Consider the following 24290-nt stretch of genomic DNA (forward strand, 5'->3'; position numbering starts at 1 on the left):
TTAACCAGATAAATTGTATTTAGGTTTTAATCCGGAAAGAAGTAAGGGCAGTAACATTATATTCTAGGATGAATGTAAACCGTATTCACCACTACAAATATAAAATCCTATCAGGCACAAGTACTTAAACATAAACAAACGGGAGATATTGTGCACCATGTGTGCATTTTCCTACATTAATGCATTTGAATCGAAAGGCAGCTGGTTGGATACAAAGTTTACTTACCAAACATAAAAATCCGTATCTATCTATCTATCTATATATTCTTTTATATATATATATATATATATATAAAACACACACATACATATACATATATATATTCATATATATATATTTATACATATATATATATATATATATTAATCTGTATATATATACTACATATTACTCTCACCCACACCTGACTCCATTCCTATAAAGAACAGTAACCAGAAAGCCATGTGTGATCAAAATTGAACATGCCAGTGTAGGATCAAACACACAGACTAAAAGGTGACCCTACTGTAGTTATGGATGAGTAGTATGTGTAGATACACCCTGTGTAGAGAAAACATATGCGATCACAGTGACTCAGCACAGGCGTTATAATGAGACAGCCACTATTATAATAGGTTATAATAGGAGAGCACTGTCGCTCTGCATAGCCGCCTGTACTGTTTGTTATGCTGTTATTATTACATATTTATTAGGTTTCCTAAGATGAATGTAAATCCCTGATGCTTTGCATGCACTTGACCAAGATGTTTCTGTTTTTAATAATTCATAATATTTTACATGCAAGAGGTGACCCATAGCAAAGTGTTTTCAAACACAGCTTTGTACAGCAGAGATGGGTGTATATGTTCCTCTGACAGACAGAATACAACAGACACAAAGCTACGATAGATAGATAGATAGATAGATAGATAGATAGATAGATAGATAGATAGATAGATAGATAGATAGATAGATAGATAGATAGATAGATAGATAGATAGATAGATAGATAGCTTTAAATGCAGCTATAAGAAATTAGATAAATAGTAATAGCAAGATATCTCCCTGTCTACGTAGATGGATATATAAATAGATACGCAAATAAATACATAATGTAAAATATGTCATATAGATAGAATTATAAACATGTAGACGATATATAGATAGATAGATAGATAGATAGATAGATAGATAGATAGATAGATAGATAGATAGATAGATAGATAGATAGATAGATAGATAGATAGATAGATAGATAGATGATAGATAAAATAAGATAAATATAAGTTAGTTAGATAGACACAAACAAAAGGAAAGATATCTTAATAGACTAAATTACAAAATGATGTCATTACAGGCTTAATTCATGGAAATAACAAAGAAAATAATATAGCAAAATTTTTATAGAATTTATATATTTTTAAAATAATTACATTATGAGTAGATGTTAAAGAATGAGATAGATAGATAGATAGATAGATAGATAGATAGATAGATAGATAGATAGATAGATAGATAGATAGATAGATAGATAGATAGATAGATAGATAGATAGATAGATAAAAAAAATTTTTACTGTGCATTTAATATGTTATCTGTATAGAACAGTTTTTTCTAGGCACAAATATATTAGAAGTCAATTATAAAATGTGCTGAGTACTTCAGTGGCATGAACTTGCTTTCTACTTCCCCAGTCCATTAGGAGCTGAGGAACAAGAGAAGGGAATTTAATCCATCTCCTTGCAGGGTGAAATTATTGCCCCTGAGGTGAAGAAGTGACCTCCAGAGGCTGCAATTGCCCTAATTCTGCTCCATGAGCATTAGACAACATCACGAAGATACTGCATAATAAACTACTACTACTACTACTACTACTACTACTACTACTACTACTACTACTACTACTACTACTACTACTACTACTACTACTACTACTACTACTACTACTACTACTTGTATATACTGCTATCTTCCTCAAGATGACTGTGGGCCATAACAACAGACAGTAATATAACATTAATGTAATGACAACAGAAATACATATAAATGTTAAACACATAGCAGGGGTGCACCTCTACGTTCTAACTTCAGTTTGCTATCTAGGCAAGTGTTTACTGATTTCATTCTGAAGGCTATGGCATTTAGAATTGAAGACAGTACAAAATAATGTCAAAAAACGAAATATAAAATTAAAACATCGATCTAACCATTAAGCTAGCTAAATTTATGTTATTTAGTGTTTGTTTGATCTTAATATTCATGTCATATTTATCATCATCCCTTAATTTATCTGTGTTTTTATGTATATATCATCTTGGAGGTATTTATGTTTCCATCTATCTCATATCTAGCGTCCCTTGAATATGTTTGTGTATCTGTGTATCTATGCATCTATCTACTTCTTAAATAGACCACAATTTGACATAAGTTTTATATATATATATATATATATATATATATATATATATATATATATATATATATATATATATATATATATATATATGTGTGTGTTTGTGTGTGTGTGTGTGTGTGTGTATATATACATATATATATATATATATATATGTATATATATACATACATACACATATGTAATACACACATATGTTTATATATGCATATATAATATACACACACACACACACACATATATATATTACAGTAAGAAATACTAGCTATACGACAAGTGAAATACAACAACCGCTTGATAACACATAGGTGATATACGATTTGAAAGAGCAAACATTTAGCTACATAGAATAAAAACCACCATTTGTTTATATTTTTCTCAAGTGAAAACTTTCTTGCAATCAACTCCAAAATAAAAGAGCATACAAATATAAAATACATTTTCGCAATCTAGTAGTGTGGTTCTGATAAAGCCGGCTGATTTCGATTATTTTCTACATTGTCTTCTTTTCTATTACATTGTATCACTGTGTGTTGTGTTGTATATTATTTCCCATTATATTTAAATACGTTCTCATACATAAAACCAGCAAAATAGAATAATCATACAGAGTTGCAGCGCCAGGAATTTGTTTGCCTCCATTTCTTTTCTCTATATAATAGATATAAATGAAATAAACTTTACTATTTGTATTTTTAAAATGAAAAATTTTATTTTTTTGGAAAAAAAAAAAGTGAAAAATGTTGACATGAGCTCGGTACAATAATACTTGGCAGTAAGTTTACATTAATAAGAACACTTAAGTAGAAAACCCCCAGTCTATTATAATAAAAAACACAGGATCAAATAAAAAATGACAGCTGTCTCTGTGTAAACATGTCAATCATTCTGGTGCACTAGAAGAAAATTATTGCTTTCATTCCTAGAGACCTGCTATGACTCTGGCAGACCTGAGAACCCCACAAACTGGCAGTTTATGGGGGTAAAGTACCATGCTACTGTGGTGAAGGCTTTTTTGTTTAGCTTTTTTTGCATTTGCAGGTTACCTTGGCTTGGTATAAACACACAATACAGTACATTAGAGGTTGCAAGTCTAGCTGCTAGGGCCTTCCTTGTATTACCAATGGCAGATAAAGGCAACAGTAATGCAGAAGCCATAGAAAGCATCCTACCTTCTCAGCACAAGCCTGATTTGTATTAAGAGTTTGCAATCCTAGTGGTATAAGATTCCCCATTGGTAAGGATTGTTCCAGGCTGCAAGGCCCCACCTAAGGCAGCAGCAGGAGAGTTGGAGAAAGTCACCAGGGCCCTGGAGATAACAGGGACCCCAGATGCTTTGGAAGAAGAGTTGCTGCATTGGACTGGGCTCATGTCCCCACCTATGATGCTCTCAATGGAGAAAGTGGAGGAGCGGCTGAGTGCTGAGCTGGAATTCTTGACAGTCTGTATGGAGGCTGGAAGTGCTGGGTTGAGTTGGTGAGGGTAGAATGTACAGGTCCTAGGCAGATCTGGTAGCAGGGATGGGGTTGGCATGGCAGTGGCATTAGTTGGCTGTCTGTGTTGGGACTGGAAGGCAATCAAGGCAGAATGTGGGTGATAGGGCTGCAGCTGGATGCCATAGCCACAGTTGTAGGGTCCATAGCCATAAGCTGGCATGAAGTGCCCAGGATCCCTGAGCAGCAGCTCTGGGGTTTGCTGCCTCTTGAAGCGTTTCCTCCTCCTGAGAAAGCTACCATTGTCAAACATATCCGCGGACTCTGGGTCCAGCGTCCAGTAGTTGCCCTTGCCAGGGTTGCCAGGCTCCCGTGGGATCTTGACGAAGCAGTCATTGAGGGACAGGTTGTGGCGGATGGAGTTCTGCCAGGCGGGGAACTTCTCCCGGTAGTAGGGGAAGCGCTGGCTGATAAAGTCGCAGATCTCGCTGAGGGTGAGCCTCTTCTTGGGGCTCTGCAGGATAGCCATCGTTATTAAGGCAATGTATGAGTAAGGGGGCTTCACCAGGGTGGTCTTGCTGCTGCCGCTGCCCGGTTTGTATGAGGGCTCTTTGGTTGATGAGCACTGGGGGGACCCGGGCATCAGCAGGTCCTCTGCCACCACCACCTCCTCCTCTTCGTCCTCCTCTTCGTCCTGAGCATAGTGGCAGCCCCTGGGCTCCTCGTCCTCCCCCTCTCCCACCACATCTATGTCGGTCTCATCAGCCAGGGCAGAGGCATCGGTCATGTCAGAGCTCAGAGTCATGGCTTGCAGGGCAGTTCATAAGGCTGAGGGGCTGGAGGAGACCCCCCACTCCTCTCCCGGAGGCGCAGAGCCTGGCAGCGCTGATCACAGCTTGGGCTAGGGTGATGGGCACTGAGCAGACCTGCTGCATGCAGGCATTAGGTGCAGGAGACAAGGACACGATGAGGAGGCATAGCTCCTGGAATAGGTTGGCTCTCAGTCCACAAGAGGGCGGGTCTCACACTCTCCTTATAGCAAACACAGGACATCACATGGCTGCCAACGTCACCCGGCTCCTGGTGCAGGGACAGGCAGACGACCCAGTGCTCCCAGCCCAGGACAATAGTGCTGCCCATCTATGGGAGATGCCATCTCTTCCAGCACACTACCCACGGGCACTACTCACATCACACAAGTGTCACTGCAAGCCAGGCAAACACTAGAGGTATATATACTCATATATATAATAAGACAAGAAGCATTATAGATAGATAATACAAAATAATACACAACAAACGATACTGCACAAAGAAAATGCTGCAATATGACAGCTATACATAAGAACAATATCCGTGTGTGTATGTGTATATATATATATATATATATATATATATATATATATATATATAAATCAAATGATCTATCTATCTATTTATCATCTCATACTTAGCATTATTATCTGGCTATTCACATGGTGTAATACATAAAAGTTTTGTTATACCAATTCGGATATTCTCCAGCTATTAAACATTGTATCTTAAATCCTACAAAAAGATATCTGCGAGTGAGGAGAAATGTTCACATTGCTACACAACACAACACAACACAACACAACACAACACCACAACCCAACCCGTCCAGCTGTGGATGTTTATGCTACTCTATCATTATAAACAGGTCGCTTTATTTTACTGTAGAAGCTGTAATACAGTAATATATGTGTGTGTGTGTGTGTGTGTGTGTGTGTGTGTGTGTGTGTGTGTGTGTGTATATATATATATCTTCTATGTGCAGCAACCTTCTTGTAACGCTTTTGTATTGTATAGAAGGATCAGAATTGTCAATGCGAAAAGTTAGAATCTTATGAAAAATATTTTTCAACTGATACAAATAAATGTATACACTTATTTTATACTTTTTTATAGATGTTAAAGAATGAGAAAAGGAAAGATGTCTTAATAGACTAAATTACAAAATTATGTCATTACAGGCTTAATTCATGGAAATAACAAAGAAAATAATATAGCAACATTTTTATAGAATTTATATATTTTTAAAATAATTACATTATGAGTAGATGTTAAAGAATGAGATAGATAGATAGATAGATAGATAGATAGATAGATAGATAGATAGATAGATAGATAGATAGATAGATAGATAGATAGATAGATAGATAGATAGATAGATAGATGATAGATAATAGATAGATAGATAGATAGATAGATAGATAGATAGATAGATAGATAGATAGATAGATAGATAGATAGATAGATAGATAGATAGATAGATAGAAGATATTAACCATTTCATTACCATCGTTACATATGTAGAATTGACATGTATTGCAGTGATATTCCTGTAAAACAAATGACGACCCCGGGTTGTTACTGATCTTATTGGAACGATTATTTTGGATCATCAGTTAATGGGTCCGGCACACCTGAGACTAGTGCTGTATCTCATCATGACAATATTTCGGGAGATCCTCAGCTATGACATATAATACCCGGCGCATCTTATGTCTCCGACATGTCGCATCATTGTGCAGACAGAATTGCAATATAACGTCGGACAAGGTCCTGGCCTGTGAGGAACAATAACTCCCAGTATGGAATCCTCAAGTTGTCAGAACATGCTGGAAGTTCTAGTAAAGAGTCCCAGGTTATCATTTCTAGTAATGATACATCAGATACTAATATTATCAATAACTATTATTACTAAGCTACAAGTACATGAGTCCATTTCATGTCCTGCTCCAGTTACATACAATGAGCGCTGCCGTGCAGCTGTGTAGACTTGTAGATCTCCCCCTCCTCCAGGTCATAGAGGAAGGGTAAACAGAAAGCCATAGGTGACTACAAGTGACAAAGTTCACCATGACACCAGCATGTGCCTCCCTCCATACAGAGACACATGGGCTGCAGTGTCCTCTGCCGATCATATATGTTCCATCTATCTAGTCACACGGGTTATATTCAACCAAGGTGAAAATTTACTACAATTTCTGAGATGTATTCCTTTCTACAACGGTAGGATTTGTACTAAACACCAGCGCCACCTTCCGGACATTGTGTAGTATCTCTAGTAAGTGGTCTGCAGTGCTCGCAATGGATTTGCGCTAAACACCAGCGCCACCTTTTGGACATTGTGTGGTATCTCCAGTAAATGATCTGCAATGCTCAACAATGATCCCATATATGTATTGGTTCAGAGCGCACAAGATAGAAGGAGGTGCACGGATAGGGTCCCAACCCAACTGTATATGTAGAAATATCCGGCACACAAACAAATGTGGTTCAATTTTATTAAATTTGATGCCATGGGCAATGTGCGTGCTTATTAAATTTAATGCCATGGGCAATGTGCGTGCACGCACATTGCCCATGGCATCAAATTTAATAAAATTGAACCACATTTGTTTGTGTGCCGGATATTTCTACATATAATGATCCCATATAGTTACTTACAAACCTTACTTCATTTTACTATCACACAATGATGTCTGACACACATTTTTTTAATGTCTGGTAGCATTACATATATTTTTTGCACCTTTAATAGAAGGGAAGTCTATATGATTGGTCAGTCCTACAGGTAACAAATAACTGGAACAATAAAATGATACACTTTCTTTTCTTTTCTTTTTTTTCTTGTTTTTTTTTAGAGAAATAAATATATCTGGAGTTGTTATTTAGATGGAAAAGAATGCCATATTATCAACATGAATACAGCAGACAGATGAACTATGTCTGGGAGGTTACTATTAGGCCTGATTCAGACAAGCGTGTCCGTTTTGCGTTCGCTGTATTTAATGCATTTCAGTTCCGTGTGCCATCAGTTTTTAATGTCAGTGTTGGTGCACATTTTTTTTTTTTTTTTCACGCACCAATAGGGCAAGGCCAGACGTGGCGGAATTGCTCTGGAATTCCGCTGCGGACACTCCGCAGCGGAAATCCGCAGTGGACCCGTTTCTCCATTGCCTTCCACAGCTTTTTAGTAGGGTTCATTTGCACGTTGCGGAAAATTCCGCTGCGTAGCATAGGCTGCGGTGCGGAATTTGGTGTCCGCAGCATACAATGGTTGTTGCGGACGTGTGGCGGACTGGTTGCGGACTCATTGCGGAATTTCTCCATTGACTTCAATGGAGATTCAAAATTCCGCAATGAAGTCCGCAGATGTCATGTACATGTTATGTGTGCTGCGGAGCGTATTGGTTTTACTACCATGACATTTCTTCATTCTGGCTGGACCTATGTATTTCTAGGTCTACAGCCAGACTGAGGAAATAAATGGGGCTCCCGTAATTACGGGTGACTACGTAAATAGTCACTGTCCAGGGTGCTGAAAGAGTTAAGCGATCGGCAGTAACTGTTTCTGCACCCTGGACAGTGACTTCCGATCACAATATACATCAACCTGTAAAAAAAATAGAAGTTCATACTTACTGAGAACTCCCTGCTTCTTCCTCCAGTCCGGCCTCCCAGGATGACGTTTCAGTTCAAGTGACGGCTGCAGCCAATCACAGGCTGCAGCGGTCACATGGACTGCCGCGTCACCCAGGGAGGTCGGGCTGGATGGCGAAAGAGGGACGCGTCACCAAGACAACGGCCGGTAAGTATGAAATTATTTTTACTTTTACTAGGGAAAGGGCTGTCCCTTCTCTCTATCCTGCACTAATAGAGAGAAGGGAAGTACTTTCACCTAAATACGCAACGGCTAGTCCGCATCAATTTAATACCCATTTTTGGCAGAGCCGCAACAGAATCTGCAACGCAGATTATGTGCGGCATTGATGCGGACAGTTGCGGAAGAAATACGCCACTTCTGGGCATGCTTATAGACTTCAAGTGGTGACGTGGTCCGCAAAAACGGACCAGAATAGGACATGCAGTAAGTTTCACGCAACAGAAACACGTTGTGTGAAAAACACTGAATGTCTGAATAGCCCCATTGTATTGCATAGGTCCATGTGCTGTCCGTTTTTTAACGGACAGCACACAGACGGATACCACTTTCATCTGAATAAGGCCTTAGTCTGTAGTTGTGAGATGATCACATTTTACCAGATGTTCATGGACTATGTTCACATTTGCGTTGCCCTATTCATTTCAATATCATATTGTAATATTATTTTTTAACGGATGCTATCAAAACTATTGATGGAAACTGATTACAATCCGTTTGTATCCATTTTACATTGGCACCAATGATAAAAATAACCCATCTGTAAGGCCTCATGCACACTTCCATCACCGTTTTCTCGGCCGTTTTTGACGGATCCGTGTGTCCGTTTTTGTTTCCGTGTGCACTCCGTTTCCGTTCTGTGTTTCCGTTTTACACGGACGTTTTGCTTCCGTTTGGCTTCCTTTTTCCGTTTAAAAAACGGATGTGAACTTCATTTGAACCTGTCACATGTCCCAGGAAACACCCATAGAAAGTTTACAAGAAGTTTTTGGTGCTGTTTTCTGCAGCTTTCAGAGCATAGAGAACAGTTTGAGATTACTCTGCTTGGCTTACTTTGGTTTTTTGGGTGTTTTGGAGTGAAAATATGAGCCTATCTTCAGGAATGAATGTTTACTGTAGTCTGTGAGTCTGTGAACTTTTGCTCACCCAGCCGTTGCTATGGCAACGAATCCGTCAAAAACGGACGGCACACGGAAGCCTTCCGTGTGCCATCCGTTTTTTTCACTGACCCATTGACTTCTATGGGCCACACGGTCACTGAATCACTGAGCAAAGTAGGACATGCTCTACTTTGCACGGAACGGAACAACGGATCCGTTTAAATAACTGAGGTGTGCATGGGGCCATTGAAATGAATGGGTTCAGGGTTCTATCAGTGACAAAAACGGATAGCACCCTGAAGGAAAAAACTGAAGTGTGCATGAGGCCTTAGTCATCCTTTTTTTTTTTTGAATGGAGAAAAAGTCTTGTAGCTTGCACTTTTATCTCCGACAAAAATCAGATGACTAACATAACGGACGCTTACAGATGCAATTAAAAATACCACTGTTTTCAATAAGATTTTTAACGGATTTGTTTTTATCTGTTGTTCTGTTCTAAAAACATATCAGGGTAACAGACTATAAAACGCAAGTGTAAACATAGCCTCTGGCCTTAGGAGCCTATACTGCTCACAGAAACAATTAGGGCACGTTCACACTTAATTAAAATTTTCCGTTGCAAATTTGCAGGAATTACACAACTAATCTGCAAAATTTGCATACGTGAGGGTTCATCCAGATATGGCGGATTTCGCAGTGAACTTGCCGCAGGTTTCATCCGCTCAATCCGCAGTGAAAATCCGCTGCTTCTCCGCAACAGACTGTGCATGTTGTGTAATGGAAATTCTGCACCGCAAGCTATTTTTTAACCATTGTTTACTGCAACATCTGCACTAAGTAAACTAAAAAGATATAGAAATGAAAGAAAAAAGTCTGCTGCGGATTTCCACTGAGGTCTGTCCGTAGCAAATCTGCCATGCCCTAATAAGTGTATTACAAACAGACCTCGCCAGTAACTAAAGCCCCATGCACACGAACGTGCTTTTGCGGCCGCAATTCCCCCGAAAATCCACGGGAGAATTGCGGCCCCATTCATTCCTATAGGCCCATGCACACGACCGTGGTTTCCACAGTCCGTGCATGGCCCAGGAGCCTGGACCGCAGAAAGAACGGACATGTCCAGGCTCATAGGAAATAATGGACGCGGCCATGTGCATGGCCCGCGATTTGCAGGCGGCTCGCGGGTGACACTCTGCAGCCGGCCGACCCGAAAATCACAGCCGTGCACATGGCTACGGTCGTGTGCATGAGGCCTAAGCCGTACAACAGGGTCTCCTTTTTGTTCAATATAGTCACAAATAATAAAGACGTTTCTCTTGTAGCTAAGGCCTCATTCACACAACTATTTCAGCCCATAATATGGTAAGCAATATGGCAGTAGTACCAATTAGAATGGTGATTTAACCCCTTAACCCCTTCATGACTGAGCCTGTTTCGGCCTTTAGGACGAAGCCGATTTTTCAAATCTGACATGTGTCACTTTATGTGGTAATTACTCCGGAATGCTTTTACCTATCCAAGCGATTCTGAGACTGTTTTCTCGTGACATATTGTACTTTATGATAGTGGAAAAATTTGGTTGATAAATTCAATATTTATTTGTAAAAAACACGAAGATTTGGAGAAAATTTGCAAAAATTAGCATTTTTCTAAATTTAAATGTATCTGCTTGTAAAACAGATAGTAATACCACTCACAATAGTTACTAGTTAACATTTCCCATATGTCTACTTTATGTGTGCATCGTTTTTTGAACATTCTTTTATTTTTCTAGGCCGTTACAAGGCTTAGAACTTTAGCAGCGATTTCTCATATTTTCAAGAAAATTTCAAAAGGCTATTTTTACAAGGACCAGTTCAGTTCTGAAGTGGCTTTGAGGGCCTTATATATTAGAAAGTCCCCATAAATCACCCCACTTTGAAAACTGCACCCCTCAAAGTATTCAAAACAGCATTCAGAAAGTGTTTTAACCCTCTAGGCGTTTCACAGGAATTAAAGCAAAGTAGAGCTGAAATTTACAAATTTCATTTGTAATACATTTTTTTCTATACCACAGAAGGTTTTACCCGAGAAATGTAACTTATTATTTATTGCCCATATTCTGCAGTTTTTAGAAATATTCCACATGTGACCCTAGTGCGCTAATTTACTGAAATACAGGCCTCAGAAGCAAAGGAGCACCTAGTGGATTTTGGGGCCTCCTTATTTTAGCATATATTTTGGAAACTACACCCCTCAGGGAATTTATCTAGGGGTATAGTTAGCATTTTGAACCCACAGTTTTTTTGCTAAATTTATTTGAATTAGTATGTGAAGATGAAAATCTACTTTTTTTCTGAAAAAACGTAGAAATTGTAAATTTTTTCAAGGAGTAAAAGAGAAAAAACACCCCAACATATGTAAAGCAATTTCTCCTGATTATAGCAATACCCCATATGTGGTAATAAACTGCTGTTTGGACCCACAGCAGGACTCAGAAGGGAAGGAGCACCATTTGGATTTTGAAATTCTGATTTTGCTGGAATAGTTTTCAGTGCCGTGTCGCGTTTGCAATGCACTGGAGGGAACAAAATAGTGGAAACCCCTGGAAAGTGACCCCATTTTGGAAACTACACTCATCAAGGAATTTTTCTAGGGGTAAAGTTAGCATTTTGACCCCACAGTTGTTTTGCTGAATTCATTAGAATTATTCTGTAAAGGTAAAAATCTACTTTTTTTGTGAAAAAAGGTAGCCATTTTTAATTTTTACAAGGAATAAAGGAGAAAAAGCACCCCAACATTTGTAAAACAATTTCTCCCAATTACGGAAAATGCCATATGTGGTAATAAACTGCTGTTTGGACCCACAGCAGGGTTTAGAAGGGAAGGAGCGCTGTTTGACTTTTGGAGCTCAAATTTAGCTGAAATGGTTTTTGGGTGCCATGTCGCATTTGCAAAGCTCCTGAGAGGCCAAAACAGTGGAAACCCCCCCAAAAGTGACCCCCATTTGGGAAATTACACCACTTAAAGAATCTATCTAGAAGTATAGTGGGCATTTAGACCCCACAAGTCTTTTGCAGGATTTATTAGAATTAGGCCGTGAAAATGAATATCAACATTTCTTCAACATTTTTTCAATTTCACAAAGGATAAAGGAGGAAAAAGCCGCCCAACATTTGTAAAGCAATTTCTCCCGAGTACGGCAATACCCAACGTGTGGTCATAAATGGTTTTTCATTAGAAAGTAATTAACCCTTTCCGGACTGATCCATTTTTTTCTTTTCCTTTTTAGTTTTTTCCTCCCTGCTTTCCAAGAGCCATAACTTTTTTATTTTTGCGTAAATAGAGCGGTATGAGGGCTTATTTATTGAGGGACGAGCGGTCGTTTTTATTGGTACCATTTTTTGGTACATTCAACTTTTTGAGCACTTTTTATTAAATTTTTTGGTAGAGCCAAGGTGACCAAAAAACAGCGATTTTGCCGTTTCAAATTCTTTATTTTTCACGTGAGACGCTCCATACATCACCCCCCACACTACAACATACAATGTCGTGGTGTGCGAAGGGGTTAATGTGCAGCGGATGGTGCAGAGTGAAAATTAACATTTTCCACTCATATGCCATTTTAGTGCACTATATGTTATGCCCAGTTTGTGCGACTGAAAACAAATACCTCATAAAACATTAACCGGGTTCTCCCGGGTATGGCGATGTCATATCTGTGGACGTAAACTGGTGTTTAGGCACGCTGCAGGGCTCAGAAGGGAGGGAGCGCCATTTGACTTTTGGGGCGCAGATGTAGCTTGGTAGTTGTTCTGTTTGGGGTTTTACTGGTGTTTTAGTTTATAATGTGGGGGCATATGTTATCTGTGCGGGGTACATCAGGGTATAATAAGAGGGTATAATAATGCAGTAAATAAATAATAATCCACAGATATGTGGCCGGTGTCGCACTGATAAATGGCGCCCAATCTTATCCGCTTTTGGACACTCTGCACATTTTGCATCGCCATATTCTGAGAGCCAGAACTGTTTTATTTTTTCTCCACAGGAGCGGTGTGAGGGTTTATTCTTTGCGGGACAATCTGTAGTTTTCATTGGTACCATTTTGGGGTACTAGAAATTTTTTTGATCACGTTTTATTCCATTTTTTGGCAAGCAAGGTGACCAAAAACAATCAATTCTGACAATGTTTTTTATTCTTTTGTTTTTATGGCGTTCCCTCTAGGCTATAAATGACCATTTTACTTTATTCTGCGGGTCTATACGATTAGGGCGATACCATATCTATATAATTTTTTTATGTTTTGCAGCTTTTGCGCAATAAAATCACTTATTTATAAAATAAATTATTTTTTGTGTCACCATATTCTGAGAGCGATAACTTTTTTATTTTTCAGTCAAAAAAGCGGTGTAAGGGCTTGTTTTTTGCGGGACGGGTTGTAGTTTGTATTGGTACCATTTTAGCATACATGCGACTTTTTGATCACTTTTTATTGTATGTTTTGGGAGGGGTGGTAACCAAAAAATTGTGATTCAGGCACTGTTTTTCGTTTATTTTTTTCGCAGTGTTCACCGTGCGGGAAAATTAATATTACAGTTTTATAGTTGGGGTCGTTACGTACGCGGTGATACCAGATATGTGTACTTTTTTTAACGTGTTAATTTTTTTCTTATAATAAAAGACTTATTATAGGAAAAAAAGCATTTTTTGTTTGTCACTTCTAATTTTTATTTTTACACTTTTTAAAAACATTTGAATTATCTTTTTTTAACTTTTTTTACTTGTCCCACTAGGGGACACTTAGATTTGCAGCTCTGATCGCTGCTGGAACACATTACACTACCTACGTAGTGTAATGTGCTCTAACTGTCATTGTGAAGTGACAGTGACACTGACAGGAAGCCTCGGAGGACCGGCCGGAGGCTGCTCCTCCGAGGCTTCCATACATGGCAGCCCGGAGGCCATTTTCTAAGGATCGCCAGCCCCCGCAAATGCATGTGGGGGGCTGCCGATCTGCTCTAAATCTCTTCAATGTGTTGATCGCAATTGACCACTCTATCGAAGGGGTTAATTGCCGATTTCAGCCGCGACAGGCCACTGATCGGCAACGGGGAGAGCAGGGCAGACACTCTGCACAGTTAACCGCCGCTGCGGTGTAGCGCCGCGCTGCGGTTAACTGTTAAAGTTACTGCTCACCTGGACGTGCATGTACGTCAAGGTGCGGGAAGGGGTTAAGGACACGGCCAATTTTGGCCTTGAGGACAGAACAATTTTTTTATATTTCCCTCTTTGCATCCCGGCGCTCATAACTTTTTTATTTTTTGTACGACATAGCTGTATGAGATTTTGTTTTTGGCGGGACGAGTTGTACTTTATGTAGGTACGTATTTTTGTACAAATACATTATCGTTTCATTTATATACATTTTTATTTTGGCGAAAATGCAGAAAAAAAGCAGTTCCACTGCGGTTTTATGATTTTATTTTTTTATACCATACACCGATCATCATAAATAATGTTATACATTTGTTGTACAGGTTGTTATGGTCATGGCGATACCAAATATGTCTATATTATTTCATGTTTTGGGACTTATATTTTAAACAGTTTATTTATTGTAAAAAATGTGTAATTCTTTTACTATTTTTTTATTTATTTAACATTATTTTTTTTTTTTATTAATTGAACTTTTTTTTAAATCCCATAGAGGATTTGGATTTAGATTTTTTAACTGTAATGTACTGGCATATATCTATATGGCAGTACATTAGCCTGTGTATGCCCTAACAACAGAAAATATGGTCAGACAGCCCTGGGGTCCTTCAATGGACCCTAGGCTGTCTCGCCATACAGGTTATGGCCTTTGATCGCGTCACAGGGATTTTCTGTGACGCGATCAATTAGCAGTCCCCCCTCCTCTTATTTACTTTGAATGCCGCGGTCAGCTTTGATCGCGGAATTCAGAGGGATAAAGGTGGAGATAAGAGGTTTCTCTTTTCTCCGCTGTTAGGGGGGATTCACACGAGCGTGTATTCGGTCCGTGCGGGCCGCGTGGTTTTCACGCGGCACGCATGGACCAATACAAGTCTATGGGGCAGTACAGACAGTCCGTGCTTTTTGCGCAGCGTTTGTCTGCTGCGCAAAAAGCGCGACAGGTTCAATAACTCTGCGTATTTCGCGCATCACGCACCCATTGAAGTCAATGGGTGCGTGAAAATCACGCGCACCACACGGAAGCACTTCCGTGGGACGAGCGTGATTCGCGCAACAGCAGTGAAAAGGATGAATGAAAACTGAAAAGCACCACGTGCTTTTCTGTTTCCGAACATCCAAACGGAGTGTCTTTGCGATGAGCGAAGCCGGACAAGCGTACCGAACTTCACCGGGTTCGGCCAAACTCGTTTTGGCCGATCCCGGCAAAAAAATTATCGGTACGCGACGTCAGGAGATAGTCACTGTCCATGGTGCTGAAAGAGTTAAACTGTTTCAGCACCATGGACAGTGACTTGCGATCCCAAAATACATTAACCTGTAAAAAAAACCGAAGTTCTAACTTACCGATTACTCATGTCTCCTTCCTGCAGTCCGACCTCCCGGGATGACACTTCAGTTCAAGTGACAGCTCCAGCCAATCACAGGCCAAGCACAGGCTGCAGCCAATCACAGGCTGCAGCGGTCAATTGGACTGCTGCGTCATCCAGGGAGGTGGGGCCCGATGTCAAGAGAGGCGCGTCACCAAGGACGCGTCACCAAGGACGCGTCACCAAGGCAACGGCCGGGAAGTTCTCGCTAAGTAGGAACTTTATCTTTTTTTTTTACAGGTTTTTCGCTGTTGTGTTCGGCATTCACTGTCGAGGGTGCTGAAAGATTTAGCTCTTTCAGCACCTTGGACAGTGACGGGCGTTGACAAGCATGAGCTCTATGATGCCGGCTGCGCGAAAATCACGCAGCCGCGCATCAGACACGCATGACACACGCAGCTGTCAAATGGTTTTTGCGCTCGCAAAACGCTGCGTTGTTTGCGCGCGCAAAAACGCAACGTTCGTGTGAATCTGCCCTTAGAGCGGGGCTGCAGCTGAGTATTACAGCTGTTGCCCCGCTACTGATCACACGCGGACACGGCTGTCACACAGGACGAGAATGCTCGTCCAAACGAGCGAAGTACACGCCATTCAGGATGAGCATTCTGGTCCTATGTCGGCAAGTAGTTAAAGGTTTTACTGTGCATGCTCTGTATCCTACTCGGCGCATGCACGGTGTAATCTTTATGCTCATCATTCTAATTGGCACTACTGCGCATGCGCCATTTAGGATGTAGGGTCGCGCGCATTCACTACACTACAGGGCCGGGTGCGAACTCGCCTAGTACGCTGCCTGGCTCCTGTCAATCAAAGGAAGTAGGGAGGGAGGAGGGTTGAACTGGGGAATGACGAGACAGCATTTTGGAGCAACGGTGACGCTCTCGTTGTGCCAAAATGCTAATTTGCATAAATGTGATACATGCTTTTTCTCTTCAAAGGAGGCGCTTTGTGGAAAAACATAATACACGTCAGAGTCAGGTTAGCCTAATCTATATAGCCTGTTGGAAGTTTAATACGGACATCTGGTGACAGACTTTCTTTAACTACTGGTGAAACTGACATGACAAGGATGATAATCTTTACAGCAAGTGACAAAAATGTGTTTAGAGGTGTACTTTATATTTCTGTAGTAATGACATCTAGTGGCCAATATGAAAAAAACAAATACTTTATGTATTTTGCACAAGACATGCGTTTTTTGAATAATGCCAGTTTCTGTTGATAGATTGCTCTTAAGTAATTGAAAGAAAACATCATCAATTTGTCCGGGATCTACAGGATTTTCATGAAAACAAAGTATACTGTTTTGAGGAAAGGGAGAAACAAACCGGAAACGGATCAATCCTCCTCAGATACAGCCTTCACGGAGCCAGAACAAAATTACAATTGTAGGAGCAGGACATACAGAAACTGTTCTAGACAATCTAGGGGACGGGGTCTCTCTAGAGGCAGAAATCCCCAACAACCATGGGAAACCTCACAAATAAACCCAGGCACCTCGTCTTTTCAAAATCAAAACACATATACAAAAACGGAATCCTTACCTTTTTTAGAGAAGGCGGGACAGAGGGCACCTTATTATTTGTGGAACAAGGTGCACAATCCGAGATAAAGAAGATAAAAATGACAGTCATTAATTTATAGGATAGACCCCTGTCAGATATAGAACCAACCCAAAACAAATATGATCGACTAAGGCACAAATTCAGAGAAAGATACAAACAATTCTTTATTGAGATAAAAACATGAGACAAATAAAAATGGAAATAGGGGATGAGTCACACAGTAAAAAGGACGTCTAATCAATCAAGAATATCAGGTATGGATATTGTGTCCACATGTGGACAGTATACATATATTATAGTAATGGAAATAAGTGCATGTGATAACATAAGAAACTGTATCTAATGAAAAGCAGCACGGATTCAAGCAAGGTACATCAAATGACAACAGCACAATATCAAAAAAGTGAAATCAGGTGCCGGTAGCTGTGGTGATTGTCAAGTAAGTATATAACATCAGTAACAGTCACACATAGTTACACAGGTAGTATGAGCCAAATTATGCCAAAAGTGTGCTTGAAATCAGAGGATGACCAGCAAGAGGTGAGCACAATAGAGCTATAACTGCTACACAGGACAGAAAAGGTAAAGCAACATACCAGTGGACATGATGTAACCAGGGATTAGACGTCCCAACCCGACGCGCGTTTCGGCGATTGCCTTCGTCCGGGGTCAGATATAGAAACACACATACTTAACAAGGGCCTATCCTTCGTACCTACAACCTCTTATGAGGTTTTTAACTGGGTTAAGGACATTAACCTCTTCACCAGGAAACTCAAGTGGCACAAACTGTTTAAAGCCAAAGATAGGAAGGAGTGGCAGGAATTGGGACTGACTCTGGCTGAACTCCCACATCGAATAAGAAGGCAAGGGGTGAGGGTTCTTTCACTCTATGTAAACCAAAAAGCCACAAAATGCCTCCCCCATGAGATGTCTCCATAACAGATGTAGTCCAAATTTTGGTTATTAAGCACTTAATGGAAATTTACATTTCAAGAAGACCGTCAATTTTAAACTGAAAGAAACATCTAGCATTAATGTCGCTTGAAAAAGATGAGAAGATCGTCATAAAAGCATCTGACAAGGGGGGTAACACAGTGGTTCTTAACAGAAAGTACTACATGGACATGTGCCAAAGAATTCTAAATGACAAGGACAGCTGTGAAGTCCTAAAATAGGACCACATAAAGAGGGATAAAGAGGAACTCCTCAAGATCTTGAATCGTGCAAAGATGGAGAATCTCATTGATTCAAATGAATTTAGATTCATGGCAATTGATAAACCCCAAACCCCTACCTTTTATGCTCTTCCAAAGATTCACAAGGGGATTATCCCTTTCAAGGGGCGCCCAATAGTATCAAGAATTGGGGGATTGACACAAAATGTGGAGATTTATTTAGATAAAATACTTAGAAATTTTGTAAAGGCATCACCCTCTTACACAAGAGATACCATGAATCTATTATTAAAAATTATTGACCTCACGGTGGATCATAACACCATTCTGGCTAGCATAGATGTAGAGGCGTTATACTCCTCAATCCCACATGCAATGGTTTCAAAGGCAGTTGTTATTTCCTCAGTACCAGGGGAATTTACCTACGGCATCACAATGCCTTCATTTTAGAGTTACTGCAGTTTGGATTGACAAAAAATAATTTCCTCTTTAACGGTCGTATCTACCACTAGCTCAGGGGCACGGCTATGAGCAAATCATGTGAACCCACATATGCCAATTTGCTACAGGGCTGGTGGGTAGAAACCATGGTATTTACAGATAAATGCCAGCATTTGAACCTTCAGATTCTAATGTGGATACGTTACATAGACAACGTATTTGTCTTATGGGGGGGACCTGAAAAAAAGTTTGAAGATTATGCTAATGCGCTAAATGAAAATTTTATTGGCCTGAGGTTTACGTTTGAATTTGATAGGAAAAGCATACCCTTTTTGAATGTTTGGATCTCCAAAGATGGTAAGGGAGGCTTAATGTTAACCTTATACAGGAAACCAACCTCCACAAACAGCTTATTGAGGTGGAAGAACTACTACCCAGACCCACTAATGAGAGGCATATCCAAGGGGCAGTACCTCAGGCTTAAGCGTAATTGCTCTAATGAAAGAGAGTTTAGAGAACAAGCAAGAGAGAGGTTACCCGCTAAAAACTCTTAAAAAGGCTTACAAACATGCAATTAAACAAACACGGGAAGAACTCCTTGTCCCTAGAAAAAAGGAACATGTTAAACAACCCATAAGATTAATTGGCACGTTTCATAGGGCCAATCAAACAATAAAAGGGATACTCAGAAAACATTGGGGTATTCTTCAAATGTACTTAGACCTGAAGGAAGTCATATCCGCATGGGCACAAGTCATGTACAGAAGAGGGAGGAGTATTGGTGATAGAGTCACACAAAGCCATCTAAAAAGTCCTCAAAGACATCTTTGCTGGCTAGATGACAGAAAGATCAATGGCTGCCACAAGTGTGGACATCGTAAGGCATGTACAGTGGTACAGAATACTAAATACTTTGCAAGTTCATATACAGGAGAGAACTACAAAATCAAGGATTTCATAAATTGCAGCTCGAAAAATTGTATTTATAAGATTACATGTAGTTGCCCCTTAGACTACATAGGGAGAACCACCAGGGAGTGGTGAAAGAGGGCCCTTGAACACATAGGGGACATTGAGTATAGTAGGGACAAACCGGTGGCCAGACATGTATATCTACACCATGGAGGGGATGCAAGATGTCTCAAATTTACAGCCATTGAATTGATTCACCCATCGATAAGGGGAGGAGACATAGCTAGAGTGATTCTTCAAAGAGAATCTAGATGGATTTTTAAATTGGGCTCAACGGGTTAAATGAGCAACTTAATTATTGTTGTTTTATATAATCTGTCTCAGTAGTTTGGAGGAGACATAAATTTGCCACTTAATGCGCTATAAAACTTTAAATAGATAGAATTGATTTACATGTAAACATTAATTGCCTTTGTAAGCCTGTAAGCCTAAAAGAATAACATAAGGTTCTTGCATGAGTTCGAGAACCATACATATATATTAAGTGGACACTGCCCAAAAATATCCGGTTAGAAAATTAAAAAATATCAGTTTATATACTAACCCAAATTCATGGCTAAAATGAAACAAGTTATTAGGTGTAGCCTATCGTTATTTTCGGTGGCTCCGAGTTGCTAATTTATTGTAATTTTGGTACAGCACCAGAATAGATGTAGAACACCCCCTTCGAATCTCTGACTTGCATATGGCCGAGTCTGTATCACTCTGTGATAGCAGTCATCAAATCCTGATGCTTGCTGGCCTCCTGTCTTTGGTGAGCGATCTCACTGCGGCTGCGCGGTTGTGGGCAGTGGTGCACTTGCTTCCGCCTTGACAGGAGTTCCAGACCTGGTTACTCGCTACTCCATTGGGAGGGGCTATACGATGCCAGCACGGGGTTTGGTACCGGGCATTTATGGGTCGGACACTGTTCTGGTGCTCGGCGACGTATTAGCTCCTTCTTGAGAACACACCTCCTGTTACGTCACGGGAGGTGTGCGCAAAATTGGAGGGAACACCCCATAAAATAACATAGGATAAGCACAGATGGCAATGACCTCAGACGCCAACACAGGCGTTCATTCCAGCACTGTGGGAACATGTGCTGTAAAGATTCTCTGCCACGTCAGAACCTGACAACTATATTTGCACTGCTCCAGCATACTTTGTTGAGCCACCAGTTGAAAGGACCACTTGGCCATATTTCCCCTGATGAATTTTGGCCATAAGGAAACGCGTTGGGAGAAAGAAAAATATTGTTTGTTTATATAAAAAAGAGGACAATGAGGTTTCCCAGTCCCCATTTTGGAGAATAGCACGGACTTTGATGTACTACAGAACGGATAGGGGGGTTCATAACCCCAGAAATACCAATACCTAAGTTTGAGTAACCTAGGGAAATACTTACATTTCTGTATAAATCGATACAATTTATCTTGGAGCATTGTATATACCCTGTGAACGAATCTGAGGGTTATCTGCACAACTGTATCCACCGATTGCACAGTTTATCAATACAGAAAAACTGAAAATTGTATTGATTGCTCCTGCAATAGGGAGCAATATATTTCTTGTGAAACGTCTTTTCTAGTGTGCTTATGTCTGCACGCTCTTTTATAAGATATTACTGATTCATTTTTCTCATTTAAGTAGAGTATATAAAACTGCAATTTACCTTTGGTGGAAGGTTTCCAAATTCACCACATATATTCAATTTAGATGTCCCTTAAAGAGGCTCTGTCACCAGATTTTGCAACCCCTATCTGCTATTGCAGCAGATAGGCGCTGCAATGTAGATTACAGTAACGTTTTTATTTTTAAAAAACGAGCATTTTTGGCCAAGTTATGACCATTTTTGTAGTTATGCAAATGAGGCTTGCAAAAGTCCAAGTGGGTGTGTTTAAAAGTACAAGTCCAAGTGGGTGTGTATTATGTGCGTACATCGGGGCGTTTTTAATACTTGTACTAGCTGGGCGCTGTGAAGAGAAGTAACATCCTCTTCTCTTCAGAACGCCCAGCTTGTGACAGTGCAGATCTGTGACGTCACTCACAGGTCCTGCATCGTGACGGCCACATCGGCAGCAGAGGCTACAGTTGATTCTGCAGCAGCATCAGCGTTTGCAGGTAAGATCGACTTACCTGCAAACGCTGATGCTGCTGCAGAATCAGCTGTAGCCTCTGGTGCCGATGTGGCCGTCACGATGCAGGACCTGTGAGTGACGTCACAGATCTGCACTGTCACAAGCTGGGCGTTCTGAAGAGAAGAGGATGTTACTTCTCATCAGAGCGCCCAGCTAGTGAAAGTATTAAAAACGCCCCGATGTACGCACATAATACACGCCCACTTGGACTTTTACTTTTAAACACACCCACTTGGACTTTTGCAAGCCTCATTTGCATAACTACAAAAATGGTCATAACTTGGCCAAAAATGCTCGTTTTTTTAAAATAAAAACGTTACTGTAATCTACATTGCAGCGCCTATCTGCTGCAATAGCAGATAGGGGTTGCAAAATCTGGTGACAGAGCCTCTTTAAGTTAGCCACATATGTTCTGGGAAAATAGGCCTCAAATGAGCATGGTGTTGTTTCACTCCTGAGCTCTGTCATATGTCCAGGAAATAGATTAGGGCCAAGTGTAGGGCATTTCTAAAATCAGAAAACACAGTGTAATAATTAGAGAGCTGTCTTTTCACAGTGGCACAAGCTGGGCAGAACATATTGGGCACAGAAATGGCATATCTATTGAAAAACTGAATTTTTCTGCAAAACATTTGTGGGGTCAAAATGCTCACTACACCCCTGGATGAATTCCTTGAGGGGGGGTAGTTTCCAAAATGGGGGTCTTTTTTTTTTTTTTTTTGGCGTTTTCACTTTACTCTACAAAGCGACATGGCGTCCGGAAAAAAAAATGGACATATTATTGGAAAAAATGAAAAATGTATTCTCATTTTCACTAACAAATTTTAGCAAATTCTATGAGACAACTGTGTGGTAAAAATGCTTGTTACACAGCTAGATAAATTCTTTGGGGTGTAGTTCCCAAAATAGGGTCTTTTTTGGGGTGTCTTTTATATTTTGGCATCTCAATGTCTCTTCAAACAAGAAAATGTGACTGAAAAACATCCTAATCAAAAGGAGGCGCCAACATCCGCAAGGTGCTCTTTAGTTTAAGGGACGAGAAATTTGGGATGAATTGTCGATAAAAATTGGCGAATCCAAGAAATCTGTGGATAGCTCGGAGACCTTGAGGACGTGGCCACTCCATGACGGTCTTCACTTTCTCCGGATCTATTTGAAGACAACGATTAGAAATAATATACCCCGGGGCGTGGCCTAACATAGCTCTGAGAGGACGTGTTGCCTCAGAACTCCTGTACACCGCGTTACAATCCGGGTGAATCCTGCCTCTACGTTGCCCCACAGTGACCATCCACCCTCACCCCAGTGTCAGTGACAAGCGAGGGCTGCTCTGCAACTTTTATTTCAGCTGTGAGACCATTTTTGGAGCCGCGGCCTCGATTTTGGAGTCACCAGCTCAAGGAATCGAGCGCGCCCCCCCCCCCCGGCAGAAACAGCACCGGAGCCTTCACAAAGGCGAACTTTTGACCCTGCCAGCTCTCCTGCCTGGTGACTCGGCAGCAAGTGGGAGAAGGCAGCAGAGATAGCTACAGGTGAGGACGCATCCTTCATTAGGGGCTCCACTCCCCTTTCCTCCCTATCCTCCCCACCCTGCCCCTGGGTCTGTACACAATGTTGCGTCCGCAAACACGCTACCCTGCCCAGGCCACCAACTTGACTGCCTGATGGCCCTCTTCACTTTGTTGGCGTGCGCCATTTGCTGTGGCCTGTACGCCTGCACAGATCGAGGCCCAAACACAAAAACAGACCTCGCTCCACCTCAGGGTAGGGGAAAAAAGACTGTTTCCTGCTTCTTCACAGCCTATCAGGCCTACAAAATGGCAGGAAACAAAGCCGGTTAGCCCCACAACTGCCCCCTACGCCACCTCTACAGCACTGGATTAGGCCTGCAGTTTAACCTCATAGTACCACCTTGGGGCATATCATCACCATACTACTATATGAACTTTCACTAGAGCCTGGCTCTAATTTTTGAGGAGGACCTAAACCCTACAGATTTTCTTCTCTTGTGTGTGTGACAAACCTCCATACCTATGCTACATTAACTCTGTCA

The 24290-nt window shown here is 40.7% G+C and overlaps 1 protein-coding gene across 1 annotated transcript; it reads right to left on the bottom strand.

Moving 5' to 3' along the window:
- Positions 1-3141: 3141 nt before the first annotated feature.
- On the bottom strand, positions 3142-4779 carry FOXD1 (forkhead box D1). The gene has a single exon (XM_075854873.1). The coding sequence runs from the start codon at positions 4629-4631 to the stop codon at positions 3591-3593; it is 1041 nt and encodes a 346-aa protein (XP_075710988.1). The 5' UTR covers positions 4632-4779; the 3' UTR covers positions 3142-3590.
- Between the last annotated feature and the right edge of the window lie 19511 nt (positions 4780-24290).

Source organism: Rhinoderma darwinii, chromosome 1 (genome assembly GCF_050947455.1).
Source record: "Rhinoderma darwinii isolate aRhiDar2 chromosome 1, aRhiDar2.hap1, whole genome shotgun sequence".
Taxonomy (NCBI): Eukaryota; Metazoa; Chordata; class Amphibia; order Anura; family Rhinodermatidae; genus Rhinoderma; species Rhinoderma darwinii.

Excerpts from the sequence above, each read along its gene's own strand:
- FOXD1 (XM_075854873.1), bottom strand. The coding sequence starts at position 4,631 with ATGACTCTGAGCTCTGACATGACCGATGCCTCTGCCCTGGCTGATGAG.